Genomic DNA, 19859 nt, shown 5'->3' on the forward strand with positions numbered 1-19859 from the left:
AAGTCAGTGCTGTTGTGCCCAGACAGATGAAGTGACTCTGGTTCTGGTGTCCTGTCCCCCCAGGGCAGCTCATCCCTGTGCGTCCTTCCTGAGTAATGCCTACTGGCCTCATGTCCTGGCCATACCACGTTAACTATTTCAAATCTTTGAGACAGGTTCACGTGTTTAGTAATTTCAGCCCTTTCTCTAGTTTCTGAGACCGTGTTGAAATGGCCTTCCTGTCCACAGTCATGTTTACCCAAGCATGCGTCTTAAAAGTTTAGTTTCTTTCCTGATCCTCACTCTTTTTCTTTTTCACATGGTTTATTTATAACCCTGACTAGGACTTATTAGCATGATGTATGCATTTGCTAACTGGTCACTTCTCAATGGCCACTTGCCAGTGTGCTTTCTTTGCTTTGGGAAAGTTTGTATTGTACTTTGGAGTGTGCTCTGTGCATGCTCTGTTTGAATGGCTCTTAACTCAGAGACTGCGGTTTCTAGCCAGGGTTTCCCCTGGGCCTTGTCTGGGTGCTTGCTGCAGTGTTTGTGCCCTTCACCAATGCTGTGAGGCACCTTGGGGCCCCAGAAGCTGGCCTGGAAGGAGCGCGGTCTCCAGGCTTTAGACTGACCCTGGGCCTATATTGTGACAGCTAGTGAAGTTCCCGTCATTTCTGCATACTCCAAAAATAACTTCACTTCTGTTGAGAGAGGATGGAGGGAGATGGAGGGAGGAGGGGAGAGGGACAGGCACTTTGGATAAGTACAGTCTGTCAGGCAGGATGCACTGAGGGAAACAGCTTACGTTCATGAATCGTAGATTTTGGGGTCATCTGTGACTTGCTCTCACTGAAGATCCTCCGTCACCCGTCCCTGCTTCTCATGACAGTGAGGGACTTAGAGGACACAGATCCAGCTGGGAAGGGAGGAGGGAAGCCCAGGAGCAGGGCATCTGGTCTGTTTCCAGTGCAGTAGTGGCTCACGGTAGCAGCAGCAGCCCAGTGTCACCACGGGCAGGCGTTGTAGACAGTGAGGTGGGCATGCTTTAGTTCTTCAGCGTGTCTGCATGGTTGTCGGCTAAAACCATGAGACACTTAACAGCCCAGCAGCTAGTCTTGGTGGGCTGCTATCACTCAACACTCCTAATTACATAGTTGAGATAAAAGTGTAAAAAGAAATGGGATGCGAGCTGCAGGTGCTGTGTGGGGACGGCACCCCTGTGTGTCAAAGCACAGGGTCTCGCTGCAGAAAGCCGTCTGGCAAGGTTCAAGGATGGCTTCTGGTTTTCTTCTTCATCTCCGACTCTGTTCTGCTTTACAGGACTACAAAGCTGATGAAGACCCTGCATTATTCCAGTCAGTCAAGACCAAGAGAGGCCCCCTGGGACCTAACTGGAAGGTATTGGCTGCCGACCTTGCTGACAAGTGGAGTCTTGGCAACATGACAGCTGACAGGTCCCACGTCTTACCAGAGGCGGTAGTGTTTAAATGAAAAATAAGAATTGCACAGAGGGTTTTATTTGCAGGGAGGACTTAGAACCACTTGCAGCTGGCCTGTGTGTGCCGCATTAGCAAACAGAACAGAGCCGTGCTGTGCTGAGGAACCTGAGGAGAGGTGAATGGTTTGCTTTGGGGACTGTGGCGTCTTCTGACTCTGGACGGTACAGAAATCATGTTAAAGGAAGGTTTGTAGTGGGGTCTAGTCGGCATCAGCTCTAAACAAGTTCGCTCCACCCAGGGTCTCCTGACCTCTGTGATAGTGACGGTTCTGGAGAGCAGGACACCAGAGCAGTCTTCATGGCGAGTATTTGTATGCAGGTAGAGCACACCTTCCTCACTCCATTCGTGGAGTAGGAAAAGCAGTTCCAACATAGTCGTGTGGTATAATGTGCTACACTAAATGAATCCCTTAAGCAATCCCGGTTATTCTGATTAGTTTGACAGACCAGGAGGCACATTAAAAACTCAAACCTGACCTGAGCAGGATTTTCTTGGCAGCCAAGCTCTAACAGGCTGGTTACAACTTCAGGGAACAGTGCAGAGCTGGCTGTAGAGGATCACTGGTCAGCCCTGTTAAACTGCTGTTAAAACTCTGTTGTAAACTGTTGCACATCAACTAAAAGGAGGGATCTGACTTGTTTTATGTAAAATGAGTCATTGAAGAGTGTGGTGGTTCACGGCTTTAATCCCAGGACTCAAGCAGAGGCAGGCAGATCTCTTGTGAGTTCAAGGCCAGCCTGGTCTATGTCAAGTTCCAGGACAGTCAAGACTACACAATGAGCCCCTATCTTAGAAAGGCAAGAAAGGATCATAATTTGTCGTATTTTCACATTTGTTTCCAGGGTAGAGTTCAAAACTCTTCCAACCTAATTACCATAACTAGAGATTAACACTCAGGAAGTGGTAAATGTCGCACGAGCATTGTCTGAATCTACTCTGAGGGTTTTCCAGATTTGTAGCTACATCCTCGAGACACCCACAGGTCCGGCTGGTGGCTCTCCAGGGTGTGTCCCTGCTGAGGTGGCACTGCTCTCTCTGGGGCTGACTGGCTCACAGTGCTTTTACAGAGGACAAAGAAACAGAAGGCTTGTGACAAAACACTGAGTTCTTTCACCCAATTACCGGTGTTTGGATGTAGATTTCACACACCTGTTGCCTGACGGGCCTGTTCTGCTTGAATGCAGAGCTTCCCCCATGGGAAGGAACTCATGGTTTTCCGGGCTGCTACAGAGTTACTTCATGTTTTTACTTTTGCTTGGCTTTTCTGCTTCTTTGGAAATTATAATGTGTGTTACTAACATTGCTTGTTCTTGCTTTGCTGCTGTGATGTGTGTTTACCCATGGTCCTTTCGCTCTGGTTGGTGACTTATTTAAAATTCTGGAGTAGCTCAAGTTTGTTTGGGGACAGGGTTCATGGTGGGGCCCATGTTACCTGGGGGTCACCACACAGCCCGTGCAGTCCTTGAACACCTAGTGGTTCCCCTCCTCAGCCTCACAATGCTAAGATGACAGGCATGAGCCGTGGGGGCTGTGCCTAGCAAAGAAGTCCAACAGTGACTTCATATTGCCCATGCAGAAAGCCACTCCAATCCACTTGCTTGTTGATCACTTGTTCACTATCCACACGGTGGTAGATGCAGGGATTCTTAAAAAGCCAGCAGCTGCTAACTGAGCTGCCATGACCTAGGAATAATGGGGTAATGAAGAAAACAAGCCAAACTACCATTAACTGATGTGCAAGGACATGAAGGTCACATTCGTGACAACAGCTGAGCACACATGGGAATGCGCACCTATGGACTTGATCAGCGGGCATGTGTCCTTACTCCCCTGGTGGTGGTGGTGGCAGGCTGAGGACAGAAGTGTGTGTGGGCATGACAAGACATCTGCTGTGGCCTCTGTGCTGTACCGTGCAGGCTGAGAGGTAGTCTCTCCGAATGAAACCTCCTTGCATCATCCACCTGCTGCTTCAGCAGCAGGCTGTTGCTTACCGATCCACATTCCAAAATGTGTCCAAGGCTAAGTGAAAACCTCAGGGTCTCTTGGTTTGTTTGTGTGCTTGTGTGTCTTTAGTTGCTCAGGGTGTCAGACCCCAGTGATTGCCTTGATGCTTCCTTTACTTGATGCAGGGATTTTTCCTGTTGTATTTACTGCTTTTCAGCTAAGCGGGGAGGGTTCCTTGTGGTCCCGGGGACTATAAAAGGTCACATTTAACTGTCCGAATTTCACTGTGGTGCAGACACAGGTGCTTTGTTTATAAGTGAGAAATGTGGCCAGAGAAACCCGGAGAAGAGTTGTAGGAGAGACTGCAGTGCCTGCCGGGTCACAGGCCTGGGTCCAGTGCTGTTGACGGGGGTGATGGGCAGACTTTCTTCAGCCTCGTTGGTTGTGTTGCATCGTGACAGTGAAACTCTGCTGAGACAGTTCTGCACAGAGGTCAGGGCGTTTCCAGGGATAGAGGTAGAAGAGGAGACCCATTCAGATTCTGTACATGGGTTAGCGTTTAGATGGCGTAAACCTTGAGCCTCAAGTTTCCATACCTCTAAAATGTGATTGTTAGCACCAACTTCAAAAGTTGTTGGGAGGATTAAATGACGTGAGTAAGTGCTGGGCACAGGAAGTCGTGTCAGAAGGTCAAGTTATTGAGCCTCCCCTCTCGAGTGTGTGTGGGTGTAGGTGTGTCGCACTGCTTACACCACAGAGTTCTCGTCTAGTACCAAGTAGCCCTGCACACTACTAGCTAGGATTCATTTGTCCTGGGTCACCAGTCCTACAGTGTTTAATGAGTGTTTGGTGGGGGTCAGCCATCAGAGGGTCTTCCCCAGGCCGGTGGTGTTGCTGCTCAAAAGACATCCTCATTTCCTAAGCTTGTCATGAGCACAGGCTTGTATTTTTTCCCTTATGGTATGCTACATATTTTTACTTAAAAAAACAAACACACAAAACCAGGAATGCACCACAGCCCTAGAGACACAAGCCTTACTTGTGTGCTCGTTTTCCCTCTGAAGAAGGAAATTAAAAGATCTGAGCACATGAATTATACTGTTACTTAGAGTTCAACATGAAGTGACTTTGTGCATGCTAATAGAGCAATTTATAACCTGATTAAGAATTTTGCTTCAAGGCAGAACTGCTGACGAACATCTTACTTCTCTGTGGCACAGTGTGCATGCACACACATGCTTATGTATGTGTAGGTTTCGGTTTCTATCTGGGGGGCGGTGTGTGTCTGTGGCACTGCCACAGCCGCCTCTCTTAAGGCTTCCAGTAGTATTTTACATGTGTGTCCTCTGCATGTGATCCAGGGAGTGTCAGACTGAAGACTATGGTGTCATTCTAACCCAGTGAAAGTCCTCATCTCTTTCTTCATTTAAGCCAGACACTCCTGAAGAGTAAAGCTTCTGTATCTACAGATGGATGATGGTTAATAGCTCGGAGGCCATGCAAAGCACCTGCCTTTGCAGTGCTCCGTCATCGGAGCGTGTGCAATCGGGTCAGGTAAAGGAGTTGGCCCAGAAATGACGGTGGTTTGATGTGTGCAAGTGTGGTCTTCCTCAGAGTTCGGGCACACTCTAGAATAGCCCTCATGGTCATTCTGAGTCCTCGGGATAGAGGAGGTGCTGCCAGTTGTAGGCAGAGGCGCCAGTTTGTCTCCTCCCTGTCCTCATGATTGCTTTCTCTTTCTACTCCACGTGTGTGAAATGTGACAACAGCCTTGGCTGTTAGATGAAATGTAAGATTTTGTGCCAGGGATAGGAACAGTGGAAGTGAGGGATGAGAGAACCAGCCCTGAAAGTCTCCTTCCAGGTGGAGACTAGTGGGAAAGGGACCTAGAGCTTCCTCCTGTGGCTCATGAACAGGTCTTTTTCATGGCTCTCCTAAAGGAAGATGCTACCTGCTGTGCTCTCAGAGCCTAACCTTGACATGCCTGAGGCCCAGAGCAGCTAAAAGCATGCTTCCTCCCTGAGATCTCCTGTTTGAAACCCTGTAACTGGAACGTGCAGAACTCAAACTGGTTTCTCGTTAGCCCACATTTTGGATTCTATGCAATAAAGCAGTCTACGGACATGACAGGTTTTCAGAGATTACACAGTACTTAGTATGTATTATACATGTAGAACTTCTCCCAAATGAGCAGGCCCATGTTTTCAAAAGTCTGGGTGTCCTGAGCTGCTTGCTGCCCGTTGACTTGGTTTGGCTGCGGAATGCCTCTGCCTCTAGGCAGACCTGCAGGACTCAGGCCTCTGGAACGTATGCTGCCTGGTGTGGAGAGTAACTCGGCAGAGCAGGCTCAGGCCAGGCTCTTCTTGAGTCCAGTGGGGTGGGACCTGCAGCCGAACTTGCACAAGGTAACTAACTTCCATCCTGATGAGGAAGGGTATGAACTGTCACATGATTATAAGGGAGCATGAACTCTGTTGATCCCTTCATGAGCAAGGGCCTTCCTGTTTATTTTCCCTATTTTTATGAAATTACCTATGAGTAGTTCACCCTTTGGGACTTTTTTGAAGTTAAGAGTCTCCCACTGGGAGCCCCCACCCCACCAGAGGCATGTGGGTGCCCCTGTGGTGCTCCACCTCCTGTCTTGTGTGAAACTGCCAAAGTGTGTGGTAGTGTCTGGCACAGATGTGCCCTCCGTGGTGCTTAGTACAGTCAGTTAACTGTCATAAAAGAAATCAGTGAAATAGGGTCTTAACATGTAGGCAAACACCATGTCCAGCCCGGGCCTGTCTAGAAGACTCACAGTAAACACTGTCTAGAGAAGAGAAGACAGTGTATGTTGGAGAATGAGGTTTTGCCTGAGATTGTGGTGCACATGCGTGGCATGTGTTTTGTGATCCTGTGTTGACATTTGCTGGTGCACACACTGGCAGCCCTCACAGCACATTTATTTTTAACTTTCTTAGTGAGATTTCGGTTGGAAACTTAACACTACGAATTCGGCCGCCAAAACTGAGCATTCTGATTGCCTACCACTGAAAAACTAAAACGCTGGGGGAGTGTGAGCCGCACCAAGGACTGCTCTGCTGCTGCTGCAGAGCGTTGACTCCACTCAGATGCACTGCCCCCACCCACACTCATCCACAGGACGAGCCTGTGAAGCTAAGTGAGGCTGAGAGGACCAGGTCAGAAGAATGCCTCAGATGCTCTTTTCACTCTCTGACGCTTGTGTATGTTTGTTTGTCACAGATTCAAGAAATTTGTTCTTGAGGCTAATGTTGGCTGATTGCTTACCACGCAGCTCCACATGCTGCAAGTCATTCAGTCATGATGTGTGGTTGCCGTGTCTGCTGCTTCCCTGAAGGCCTCAGCCACATGCCTCCAAGTAACCTAATATGTGCTCTTAAATTGAAAACATGATTTGACTTGGGAAGCTTCATTTATAGTTAGTAACATGAAATGTAAGGAATTCTGTGACTATACAAACTATTTAAATGCAATTTTAAAAACATTTTGCAGCTAACTAGTGGATGCTATATTATGGATGAAATTTAAATTATGTGGGGGAAAAACATAATGTGGGGTTCTTTTGTTAACTCAGGACTCTCATCTTACAGAACTTCTGGTTACTCTTTTGTTAGCCAACCAGTGTTCCTCCTCTAAAAAAAATATGCTTTTTAAAATTTTAGTCTATATAGAACTCGCTTACTGGCAGAATAATGGTATTGTGAACTAGCAGAATTATCCTTAGCTGCTTTGATGCAGATAATGGAAAATCTTCAGTTTGATCTGGATTGGAGCAATGTGTGGAAGACCTTCACTTGATTCACACCCTCCTTTTTTTGTTTTGAGAGGCAGTTGTTTTTAAAGCAATCAAGAAGAAAGAATTCAGACACATTCGTATTGTTTGTAAAGAACCGGGAAGCTGTGGCCTACAGCAGCTGAGCTCCTAGGGACCTGTACAAGCTAGAGCTTCTTTCTGTCACAGTGGGAATTTTCACATCTTTGAAAATTGTTTCCTAATTTTTTTTTTAATTAGGGGCTGAAGAGATGGCTTATCAGTTAAGAGCATTAGTTTTTGCAGAGGACCTGGGTTTAGTTCCCAGTATCCACATGTTGGCTCATGACCAGTTCTCCAGTTCCAGGGGATTTGATGCCCTCTTCTGACCTCTGCAAGCACCAGGTATACATGTGGTACCTATACATACATGCAGACACAACACTCATGCACATAAAATTTAAAAAAATTGAAAATTTTTTGTTACATTTACTTGTGTGCGGCTGTGTACATGAGCAGGCACTTGAATGCACATGTGTTTGCCTGCCACAGCATGTGTCAGGAGCAGAGGAAAGCTTGCAGGAATTGATTCTCTCCTGTCACTTGGCACCGAGAGGTTGAAGTGGAACTCAGGTAGTCAGGCTTGGCAGCAGGTGCCTTTACCTGCTAAGCCATCCCCGGTTACACATCTTTACAGGACGGCCTGGTAGCCCGGCCCATGAATGCTTGTGCTTTACTTTGCATTGTTTACTCTTAGGAACAATTAAACGTGGGCTGGGCCCACATTATCTGTTAAAGGCCCTGACTGAAGGCCTGGAGAGACAGCTCAGTGGTTAAGAGCACTGGCGTCTGGCTCTTCCCGAGGACACAGGTTTAATTCCCAGCACCAACGTGGAGTCTCACAACTATGTGAAACTCCAGTCCCAGGGGATCCAGTGCCTTCCTCTTTGGTTAGTGTAGACACTCGTACTTACAAATAAGTAAGTAAAATCTCAAAAAGTTTATGCCCTAACTGAACTTTCACCTCAGTCTGTTTCGCTTTGATGTATTAAATATCAAAAGGGGGTGAGGGAGCCCCAAAACATTTAGATTGTCATAGGCAGAGAAAAGAGGACAATTTGAAATAGTGCCCATAAAAGTTAAGGTAAAGGAAGCCTTTGTCTTAAAATATGTGACTGAGAGCCACAGTATTTTAAGACTCAGGTTTTGTTTTTAAATAATAAAGTTACCACTTCCCAGCGATAAAATCATGTGAGTTTTGAAAATAAAGTGTTGTACCTAAAAGGAAATAAGACTTGGTTGTTACGAGCTGCATTTCTGCCATTCATTTAACTATTTGGCGTGTGTCCTGATCTGTCTACAGGTGTCTGTCGCTGCTCATATGCATGTTGCCACTGGTTTTCCCTTTCTCCCATAGTGGTTGATCTTTGAAAGGTGTCTCTTCCCACAGCTACAGTGCAAGAGGCAGGACTGCTGTTGAGTTCAAGACCAGCCTGGCCTCAGTGGTGGTCCTTAGTGGCTGTGCGCACAGTAGCTGTTGTTAGGAGACCTAAAATGTGTCTTGACTATGAGTGGGTCTGTTCTGAATAAGTTAGCACATTTGTATTTGTTTCTCTGATAACAGGGAAATGGTAAGATGTTAATAACTTTCCATCCCACCATGTCAGACTGTTCCCCAGAACAGTGGTGTGGAGATGTTTAAAGCCCTATTCCTTTGTTTTTTCAAGACAGGGTTTCTCTGTGTAGCCCTGGCTGTCCTGGAACTCACTCTGTAGACCAGGCTGGCCTCAAACTCAGATCCGCCTGCCTCTGCCTCCTAAGTGTTGGGATTAAAGGTGTGTGCCACCACCGCCTGTAAAGCCCTGTTCTTAATCACTAGCTTAAAGCCTGGATTAAAGGATGACTCCCTATTGGTCGTTTTTAAACAGGAATGACACTTAAAATACCATCACTATGCTAATTGCTGAAGGAAACCGTGTAGCTCATGTGTTGTTGCCTGTGACACTACCTTCTCATTGCTTCCTGGTCACTTAGTGAGAGGCCGACGTCTACAGGAAGACTGAGGCAGGAAGTCGAGGCAGCAGACCTTTGTCTACTGGAGCAGATTTGAGTGGGTTTGCATATTCTTCCTTCATGGGGTGGGCTTTTTTATTTTGTTTTTAATAACTACTTGTAAATTGGATGGAAAATGAGAAGATTGAAAATAAATATACATCTGAGGTATGGGAAGATAGCTTCAAGAACTAAGATTTTCTTTGTTCCATTTTTTAAAATAATTTTTATGGCCCAGTGCAGGCTCTATAAATTGCTGTGTTAATTGGCTCTAAGTAGCTTGCCAGCATCCCTAGGAAGCATGTGGGAAACAGCCTGGTTGATTGTGGAGTCAGTCTGTGCTGTGTGCCTGGATCCGGCCTGTGGGGGGCGCTTGGGTTGCATTTAGTTCACTCTTCTGATTAGAACTGGGTTTCCCCCATGCGGTTATAAATTGTGGGAGAATTCTGAAGGGCTGTTGTTCTAATGGGGTGAGGTTTTGTGGAGGATAAGGTGTGCAGGTTAAGTTCCAATGAAGCTGTTTGTAGCTTGGGGTTACCAGAACTTGTCCAAGCTGAAAAGTGCTTAGGGCTATCAGTGTTCAGGGTTTTGGGGGCTGAGCTATAGAAAAACTTTAGCCTGGGTGTGTGGACAGGGGCATGTGTAGGTATAGGAAGCTTAACGAGCCACTGGATGTTAAGGGCATGCTTGGTTTACCATCTGCAGCCTTGGAGCTAAGCTTGCTCAGCCCTGGTTCACCTCAGTGGAACATGGAGTGATCTGAGGAATGAGGCCAGGGAAGGTAAGGGTTCTGCACAGCTGGAAGCACAGCTGGATTGACCTGGTGCCAGCTAGACCTGCCTGACCCTTGAGCCATCCTCTCACACTCAGCAGCACTCACTGGGTCAGAGGCCCCAGCATGGGCTCATTGCTTATTGAAGAGATGGTCCGTGGAAGGCTCACCTTACCATCCTTTCCGTAGGACATCAGAGACAGGGTGTCCAGTAGAAGCTGGCTGACCTCATCCACACGGGGTGTCCAGCTTAGAGCCAGGCTTGCAGTCACGGGGAGGGAGGCCCGTGTCAGTTTAACTGGCCTGGTAGAAATGAAGATGTTCTAGAGAGACGCTTGTATCTGTCTCAGTCACTTGAGATTATTGAAACAGTGGACTCAGCCGTGGGGATTTCCCCAGGAATCTCATGCTAGGAGAAGGAGAAAGTGCCTGTCAGGGGGAACTTGTCCCCAGAGAGAGATTCCATGCAGCTCTAAGAGTTGTCACCACCTTCTAGGATGAGACTGGAGATGACCACGGGTCATGGCGGGAGGACTGCACCTTGACAGGGCTCACGTGCATAGCCTTGGCTCTCTGTTTAAGCTTCGTTTTCACTCTAGGACCCAAAGTCGCACTTGAGGGCTCTGCTGCACATCTTTGTCCCCCTTCCCCGGTGGCCACATTGAGTAGCCCTCCTTTTTCTGCTTCTCACTATAAAATCGACTCTTTTTATTGGCTTATTGAAGATGGTGGCCAGACCTGACTTGACATAACTTGTGACCCCCATGTCTGAGAAGATCTGTGTGTGCTGTGCTATGGAGTTTTTGTGGATGAACAGTTCCCACCAGGGGCAACAGCATTGTTTTATTATTGAAAATAGACGTTTGTGAGGGCTGGAGAGATGGCTCAGAGGTTAAGAGCACCGGCTGCTCTTCCAGAGGTCCTGAGTTCAATTCCCAGCACCCACATGGTGGCTCACAGCCATCTGTAATGAGATCTGGTGCCCTCTTCTGGTGTGCAGGGATACATGCAAGCAGAGCATCATATACATCAAGTATAAAATACACATACATTCTCTGAGTCAGTTTTGTGTGCCCCCGACAGCACCTAACACAGTGTGATGTATAAATGGTCTCCACTTAATAATTGCTGAAGCTAGCTTTCAGAGTGAGGTGCCCAGTTTATTCACACACACACACACACACACACACACACACACACACACACACCCAAGACCATGTGTCGTTAAAGCAGAGTTGCATACAATAGGTGGTATCTAGCGGCTAGATACACAGGTGAATGTCTCACCACCCCAACCCTGTGTGTGTGTGTGTGTGTTTGTGTGTGTGTGTGTGTGTGTGTGTGTGTGTCCATCCCCGTCCGTCCGTGTGTCCCAGCTGGGGGGTAATTCTTTTGCAAGAGGTCTACAGCAGAAGTCCCCAAGGTGGCAGTCACATGGCTCAGAGGACAGTTCCTGGCAGTATCCCCCATCTATCCGAGCAAGACTTGATTTCCCATCTACATCCCTCGAATACCAGTGTGTGGATCTCTGTGCAGTTTGAAGCTGCGTGCACAGGCCGTGCTGTTAGTAATGTGTGTTTGCGTTGCTGGCTCTGGCCTTCTGCTGTCGCGAACTCTTCTGCTCCACTTGGAAATATTTGAAAATACAGAAAATGGTGAAACTCCGTGGTGGGAGAAAGGAGAACTTGACCTTGTTTAAGGCTCGCTCTTGATAAGAACCTCACCATAGGTAGGAACTCCAGTGAAGCCGGGTGGTGGTGTCATATGCTGTTAATCCCAGCACATACTCAGGAAGCAGAGCCAGGCAGATTTCTGAGTTCACAGCCAACCTGGTCTACAGAGTGAGTTCCAGAACAGCCAGTGCCACACAGAAAAACCCAAACCAAAAAATCTACAGTGACACACCAGCTAACAAACTCCTCTATAAGACCTCACCGCTGGGAGGTGACTCAGTGTGTGGCAGGAGAGGAATGCTACTCTTCTGTCCAAATGATTCCAAACGTGAGACTGGTTTTCCTTGTGTGTCTGTGATGTTGTTATACAGCAGTCAGTCGATCAAAACCTAAATACCGAGCTCTCAGTTGTTCTAATCTTCTCACCTAGAAGGAGCTGGCGAGCACCCCTGACTGTCCTAAGATGTGTGCCTATAAGCTGGTGACCATCAAGTTCAAGTGGTGGGGGCTGCAGAGCAAAGTCGAGAACTTCATCCAGAAGGTAAATCTGCTCACAGTGTGGGGAGCTGAGAGAAGGGGCTGTGGGGAAATGGTCTCCTGACCAGCGTTTTCCCCTTTATGACATGAAAGTTACTGTCCCCTTGTGTCTGTCTGTCTAATAATGAGATTTTAAGAGATCTTTTTCTTTCTTTTTTTTTCCCCTTTGTTTTCTTTTTTAAGGTTTTACCTTTTGTGTATGGATGTTTTGTCTGCGTGTATATCTGTGCATCACATGCATGTGGTGCCTTTGGAAGCCAGGAGAGGGCATCAGATACCCTGGAACTGTAGTTGCAAACAGTTGAGAGCCATCGTGTGGGTGTTGGAAACCAAACCTGGGTCCTCTGGAGGAGCTACCAGGTCTTACCCTCACTGAGCCACCACTCCGGCCCTTAAGGGACTTCCTTAGAAGAAATGCAGTGCTTTATGTGTTCAGTGTGATTTCCTCGCTTTCCACAGGTTTTTCCAGTGGTTTTTCTGCACTCGAGCACAAAGCCTCTCCCATGACCAGCCTGTCCGTGAAGACACCTGGTTTCCTGGCCACTTCTCTGGCAGTCTTGTCTGGAGTGTCTTCTGTAGAGGTCTTGCCAAGAGTAGATAGACCCTGAAATGATGACATGATCTGAGGATCCCTACCCAATTCCTTTTTAAAAAATGGAGATAACATGAGCAGTTAGATAGAGAAGGGATATCACAGTGGTGTAAACACATTTATGCATAGTGTTACCCAACACCACACAGAACAACAAAATACCAGGTTATAAATACACAGGAAGGCCAGGCAGTGGTGGCACACGCCTTTAATCCCAGCACTTGTTAATCCCAGCACTCGGGAGGCAGAGGCAGGTGGATCTCTGTGAGTTCAAGGCCAGCCTGGGCTACAGAGCAAGATCCAGGACAGGCACTATAATACACAGAGAAACCCTGTCTCAAAAAAACAAAAAATAAATAAGTACACAGGAAGATGTGGGAATACCCTATGTTTACTCTTCCTATAGGATCCCTCCCACCCCATCATCATCATATAAAGATGTCTTTAGGGCCTGGAGAGACATCTCGGTGAAGAGCACTGGCTGCTTTTCCAGAGGACCTGGGTTTGATTCCCAGCACCCACATGATGGCTCACAGCCATCTGTAACACTCGTTACAGGGGATCCACACCACTTCGTAGCCTCCACAGGAACTGCAAGCATGAGGTGCACAGACGTGCATGCATACACAGAGGAAATCTAGGGAATAAGAGACATCCCTGTTATGCACTGGATTCTCACTGTGGTTCTTAGCCTATTCACAGCCAGCCCTTGAGTACACTGTAGGTGCTGGCCTTCTCCCCTTGACATTGTAAATAGGTCGACAGTCCAGTTTCAATAAAGGAAATTGCATGTGTAAACATGCAGTTTTCTGTTAATGGGAGAATTGTTCCCAAGGTGTCAGTTGTTGTACTTTGCTCTCTTTGGGAAAGTTGAATACAACTTAAAGATTTGGGTATTTAAAGCCTGTATTTCTATACATGGTTTTCATATACGTGTTTGTGTCTGTACATACACATGGGCAGTAATGTAGAACACAAAAGAATTAATGCAGAACACCTGGTGCTTTCATCATTGTGTCTCTGAGCACTGGGGCTTTCCTTCAGTGCAGGGTGCCCTATGATGCACAGTGAAGACTGTAGAAGAACCTAGTTGACCTTTGATCCTGGGCACTGAGAACAGGTGTCAGTGTAGGGCCCAGCAGGAACATATGGAATTCAATTAGGCATGCCGCACGTGCTCTCGCCTCCCACCAGACCAGTCATCCTTTTGCCAGTGGAGATTCTTTCCCATTTCTCAGGGAGCTTTGAAAATAAGGTTTGAATTATGTGTGTTTGTTTGTTGTGTATGGTTGTGTGTATCGTCTGCATGGGTGCGGAGGTCAGAGGACAGTTTGTGGGAGTTGGTTCTCCTTCCACCGTTTGAATCCAGATACTGAGCTGAAGTCCTCAGGCTTGGAGGCGAGCACCATTGCCTGCTGAGCCGCCCCTTCACGCCCCTTTCCTCCTGTATAAAATTATGATAGGGTAGAATTAATGTAAAGAATTCACAAAGTCTCTGCACAGCCCTGGCTGTTCTGGAACTCATTATGTAGACCAAGCTGGCCTTGAACTCTCGAGATCTGCCTGAGTGCTGGGATTAAAGGCATGTGCCACCACACTTGGCCTAGTTTCTGCTATTGTATAAAGTGGTCTTTTCAAACTAAGTACAAGTTCGTTTTATGTGCTGCTTGGGACATGTAAAGTTAATGTGTCACTAACTATATGTTTTTCCCACTTTGTTTTAAAAGCAAGAAAAACGGATATTCACAAACCTACATCGCCAGCTCTTTTGTTGGATTGACAAGTGGATTGACCTGACGATGGAAGACATTAGGAGAATGGAAGATGAGACTCAGAAAGAACTAGAAACAGTAAGGCTTGCTGTAGCATTTCTGTTTCCCTTCTCTAAACGTTACGTGCTTAGCAAGTATAGACTTGGAGTTGGGGAGAGTGTTGCTGGAAGCCATTTCTAACTTACCATGTGTATTTTCATCAAAAGGGAACTTTTTGGACACTAATGCCCTTCAGCCTCCTGAAGGTGGACTAGAGCTTTCTTAACCTAGAATGTGTTCCTTGTAAATAATATCTCAGGCATCTCTGCGACGGTACCTGTCTTGTTCTTTTGATCAGGATGCCTTTGGCTCAGCCTGCTCAGCAGTCAGCTCAGTTCCCTCCATAGGCAAGGTGAGGCTTATGAGTCCTCCGAGTCCAGCGATGCCATCTCCCCTCTCCTAACTAGCAGTGAGCTCTTCTTCCTTGGAAAACTCTAGGCAGATTCCAGTGGTCCTTGGCAAGGGGTCAGGGGATAGTTCCATGGCTAAACTTGCCCTAGCTCCTGCCCATAGCCAGTGGGTGTCTACACTCTTCCAAGGCCATCTTCTTTGGCTTCCTCCCACAAGGATTTGGTTTTGATTTTTCTCTAAACCATGCTTTTCTGCAGTTGGTAGTTCATTCTCCAAATGGGAAGTAAATCCAAGGCATATCCAGGACCCCTCAGGGCTTCCACATAGTCACCCTGAGTCCCGCCAGAGGTCCTGGTTCTGCAAGCCCTGCAAGTGTGGTATCTGATGCCCTGTGTGAGGCTAGAGCCCCATGTAGTCATGGGGAGTGGCAGGAAGTCAGGCTCTTTGACAGGGAAGGGGTACTGTCTCTGCTGTAGCACAGTGAAGGATTGTCTGCAGCTGGTTACTTGGGGTGATCAGGGCAGGCCTGCTTCTAATTACCTTATACCAATCTTCAGAAAGAAGTATGCTGTATATTCTTCATAGGGCAATAGAATGTTTTAGCCTATCTTATATTTAAAGTAAACTATAGACAAACATCACCTTATAAATGGATTTTGCTCCAGATTATTTTAGGTTGACTGAATTTGGAATGTACTTTCCCATAGAGACAATATTATAAGGGGGTTGGTTTTTCTCTTACTGAAGCTCTGAGTTCTGGGTCTTTGGAGTAGGGTGATGGAATGATGGAGTCGCAGGAGTGGCGGGGTCTCCCTCTCCCCTTTGTTCTGAGGCTGGCCATGGGTGTTTAAGCAGGCAAGCACAGGTCATGCTGCTCCGCACCCCTCACCCGCTGTGCTCACTTCTTCTCAGTAGTTAGGTGCTCCTCCAAAAGCAGCCCTGGCACCACCCTCCCAGCATGGACCCTTCCCCTGCCGTGCCCTGCCTCCTGGTAAACACTCACTCCTCCTACCGTCAGCTCCGGAGCAGCTGCTCAAGCTGTAGCACAGCTCCTTCCAGCCAGTGTTTCCCAGAACCTGGAGGGGGCGCAGAAAACCATCCTCAGCAAAGACCCCTTGCCCTGGCTATGCATTTATGCTGAATGGTGACAGATGGTGAACTCGGGCCCCTGCATCCCGACCCCTTGGGCAGAGGTCTGCTGCTCCCCACTCTTGGTTTTTTCAGGGTTCTCAGCCTGCAGATCCCTGACCACACCATGAGAGTCCTTAGCCGGGAGGTGCCAACCCTTGCTCCCACCTGTGGCGTAGGCCGGAAGATCAGCAGCTGCTCTGCCAGCCATTTGGAAGTAGCACTATAGCAGCTCATGGCTCAGTGAACGAGGTCCCCGTGAACTGGCTGCACTCTGCCCTGGGTTCAGGGTGTAGATGGCTGTTTGATCTGTGAATACTTGGGAAGTGTTTTAGGCAGGTCTCAGCGTTCGTGCTGACCATCCTCATGCTAGCTTCTCCTTGTGAGGTCACAGTATTTTATGCCTGTAGTACAGTACGCTCATAGTTCCATCGGTTGGGGTGTGCCAATCCTCAGAATCATGCAGCATGGGGCCTGTGTTTGGGAGCACCAGGCAAGCAGCTCCTTCCCCGTGAAGAAGACTGCAGTCCTGTAGGAATTTCTTCTCATGCCTAGTCAAGGACTCCCATACACTGTAATGTTCTTAATTCACAGACTTTTAAGAATAGGCTTTCTTTTTATTAAATCTCTTTTAGACTTGAAAATGCCTGGCACCTTAAGTTGGGCATAGAAAGGACATGCACATGCATGCATGTGTGTGTGGCCTGCAGTCTACAGGGCTGTAAGGATTAGCCAGGTGGTGGAAGAGAACTGGCCAGACCCTGGGGGGTTGGGGGGAAGGGATTGTTTGTTTTCTGTCTGTTTCTGGTTTTCTCCTTTGAGGTGTTTTTGTTTTGTTTTGTTATGTTTTTTGTCTGTAGCTGTTAGACATGCCTGCTCTTCTGCTGGTTCCTTTTGCCGTGTGCTGTTCCTCTGTGTGTCTCTTCCTTTGATCCTTGCTCTTTTCACTAAACCTGGAAGTACTGAGAAGCAGCAGCAGCACCTTCACAGCTTCCTGTCTGGTCCGGAGACGGACTACGCCCCCCTCCCCTGAAGCGTTTTCTCAAAGCATATTGACAATTTCCTTGCAGTTGTATCCCTGATAATTTGCTGCCAGACTAGAGACCTTGGTTTAGATGCTTAGTTAACTTTCCAGGCTGTTTAAGGAATACCCCACACAAGTTTGTTGAAGTCAGGACCAGTTGAAAGCCTCAGAACCACATCTCTTCTGGGGATCCATGAGAAGTAGACAATCTCTATGTAATCATTGCTAGATCTTTTTTCTCCACTTGCTTACTAACCCCTACATAGAATCATTTTAGCAGCTCATGATTTTATTTTACATTTAGATGCGTAAGAAGGGTTCCGTCCGAGGCACGTCGGCTGCTGATGCCTAGATGAGTCCCCTGTAGGTCAGAGACATTTTCAAACTGTGTAAGTGAAGATCTGGGTAAAAGAATGTCTAAAAGCCTGTGCCTTTGGTGATGGGGAATTAACTGCTGAGCCCGCCATAGGCTCTTGCCTGTGTTGACGGGATTCTACTTTTAGAATTGAAGAGGTGCCTGTTGTAGAAACTGTGAGCATGTATGTTTTGTGGATCACTCTGTGGGCCAGGTTGAATGTCACAGTCTCCACCCCGCTGTCAGTGGCACTGTCCTGGAAGCTGGTTGACCTTTTGATAGCCAGCCGATTAGCGGAACCGTTTCTCGGTAGAACCTTTTGCGGTTCCAGGATCCCTCCTGCCCCACTATCAGGCCAACTTCAGTAGCTCACTGTAGGTAAAATGTGTTCTGTGTGCCATAGTCTCCCTGGTTACTCTGTAGTTTACCTTTTAAGCCTAACATTTTTCTGTGGTGTTTCCACCAAAGCCTATGTGCCCATACGACATTTCCATAGATGGAACAGAGAGTGTCCACGTCCACCCCACAGGCGTAGAGAACAAGAGCAGCAGAACCTCCTCTTGTGTGCAGATGTGCGTAAGGACAGAGCGGGGGCCCTGTGCCCAGACCTGCACTGAGTCTCCTGGCTGCTCGCTTAACGGAGCTGCCTTCCCCCATGGACTAAGTGAGAGGTGTTCGGTCATGAAAAGGAGCTGCTATGCCTAAAAGAATTGAGTAGCACTTCTGAGATTGCCCCAAAGTTATTTATATTTCATTCAAAGCAAAACAAAAACCAGATTTTTGTTTTGTTTTGTTTTGTTTTGTTTGTTTTTTTCAATTATTGCCACTTTAAGTACTAACTTTCTGTGATTTGTTCCTGCTTTGAATTTACTTTTCTCTGTGATGAAATAAAATGTTTTGCCTTTAGCATGGCCAGTCTTTAAACAGAAACAAAGTTTTAGGGTGCAGTAGTTTGGGGAACATTTTCTATCCGATTTTTTCCATATTGAGTATCTCAGGAGAGCCTGGGCCTAACTTGCTGTGTGCTTCTTTACTTTACAGCTACGGAGTCAAGGCCAAGTGAGGGGGACAAGTGCAGCCTGTGACGAGTGAAGACGCCACCAGTGTCTCGGTGATGACTCAAGTGCGCGCGTGCGCGCGCACACACACACACACACACACACACACACACACACACAGGTTTGTGTGTGTATGTGTGTATGTCTGCAGCTGTATGAAAAACACATATGGCTACAGGCCTAGATACACACAAGTGTATATATGTACATGCAAAACATTGAAGGGATCAGTACAATTTCTCCAAAGTACTGTACCGATCTTCAGCAAAAATACTAAAGAAAATATTTTCAATATATATACCTGGAACAGATTTTAATAATCATCAATGTGATGCCCTTGATGGATAAATGGACTGCCATGTGGTGCCATGTGGTGCTGGCTGGCGTGCTTCCTGAATGCCAGGTGTGGACCAGTGTGTGTAGTCTTTGGTTATGTTTCTGTTTCTCGAGTCACCACACATACACTTTTATTTTCATCCCATCAGCAACAGACTCCTACAGAACGATTTCTTCAAATTTTTAGATACTCCAGTGAATCTAGAAAGTCAGCTCTGGATGTATTTATAACTATTTATTTCTGGGTGGCCACTATCTTCCAGCCAAATCCAACAATACCCAACAAGTAAGGAGTCAAAGAAAAGCTCCTTACTAGTTTGCCCGAGGGGTGGGGAAATCCTTTTTTTAAAATTGCCACTTTTTATTGGATTTTTGTATTTTGAATTTCAAGTATTTTTCTACATCAAATCTAGCAAAAAACAGTGATGACGGTTTGTGATTTATAATAAACACTAGACAATATTCAGACTCTGGCTAAGCAAACTAGGCGGTAAAGGAAGTAACCCTGCGGGTGCGCAGGCCTTCTGTGGAGTGGTTTCTGGAATTCCAGTGTGGAGACTATGCAGACCGTCTGTGTTGCTCTGAGCTCATAGGGTGAGAGAGTAGTGACATTTAGCTCTTTTCCTGTTGCAATCCAAGCCAGGGGGAAATGCTGACGGGGAGCTAGGAACAGTTTGAGTGTGGTACAGGGCTGTCACCGTCCTGAGGCCCAGCTAGGTCCTCGGCATTGCTGCCCACACTGCTTCCTCCCCCTCCTCCCCCCCTCTTTCTCTTCCTCCTCCTCTTCTTTTTTTAAAGAATAATAGGTGAGATTTTTTTTTTTTTTATCAACTTTTCTGTCTGATGCCGTCTTCCCTTGTCAGCCCTGGAAGCCTGACCAGAATCACACCGTTGAAGCCTTCAGGTCACACACTGTCTTCTTAACACACTACCCCACGGTCCTCCCCCAACCCCCAGAACACATCGCCCCTGC

At 47.1% G+C, this 19859-nt stretch overlaps 1 protein-coding gene across 1 annotated transcript in view; it reads left to right on the top strand.

Moving 5' to 3' along the window:
• Pitpnb (phosphatidylinositol transfer protein beta) overlaps positions 1-18947 on the top strand; it is a 50268-nt gene extending 31321 nt beyond the window's left edge. Inside the window, exons 8-11 of the mRNA XM_006984107.4 lie at positions 1300-1377; positions 12125-12235; positions 14551-14673; positions 18534-18947. Of these exons, the coding sequence (XP_006984169.1) occupies positions 1300-1377; positions 12125-12235; positions 14551-14673; positions 18534-18584 (363 nt within the window). The 3' untranslated portion in view covers positions 18585-18947. The remainder of the gene's footprint in view (positions 1-1299; positions 1378-12124; positions 12236-14550; positions 14674-18533) is intronic.
• Positions 18948-19859: the final 912 nt, after the last annotated feature.

The sequence above is a fragment of the Peromyscus maniculatus genome, chromosome 23 (genome assembly GCF_049852395.1).
Source record: "Peromyscus maniculatus bairdii isolate BWxNUB_F1_BW_parent chromosome 23, HU_Pman_BW_mat_3.1, whole genome shotgun sequence".
NCBI classification, from domain to species: Eukaryota; Metazoa; Chordata; class Mammalia; order Rodentia; family Cricetidae; genus Peromyscus; species Peromyscus maniculatus.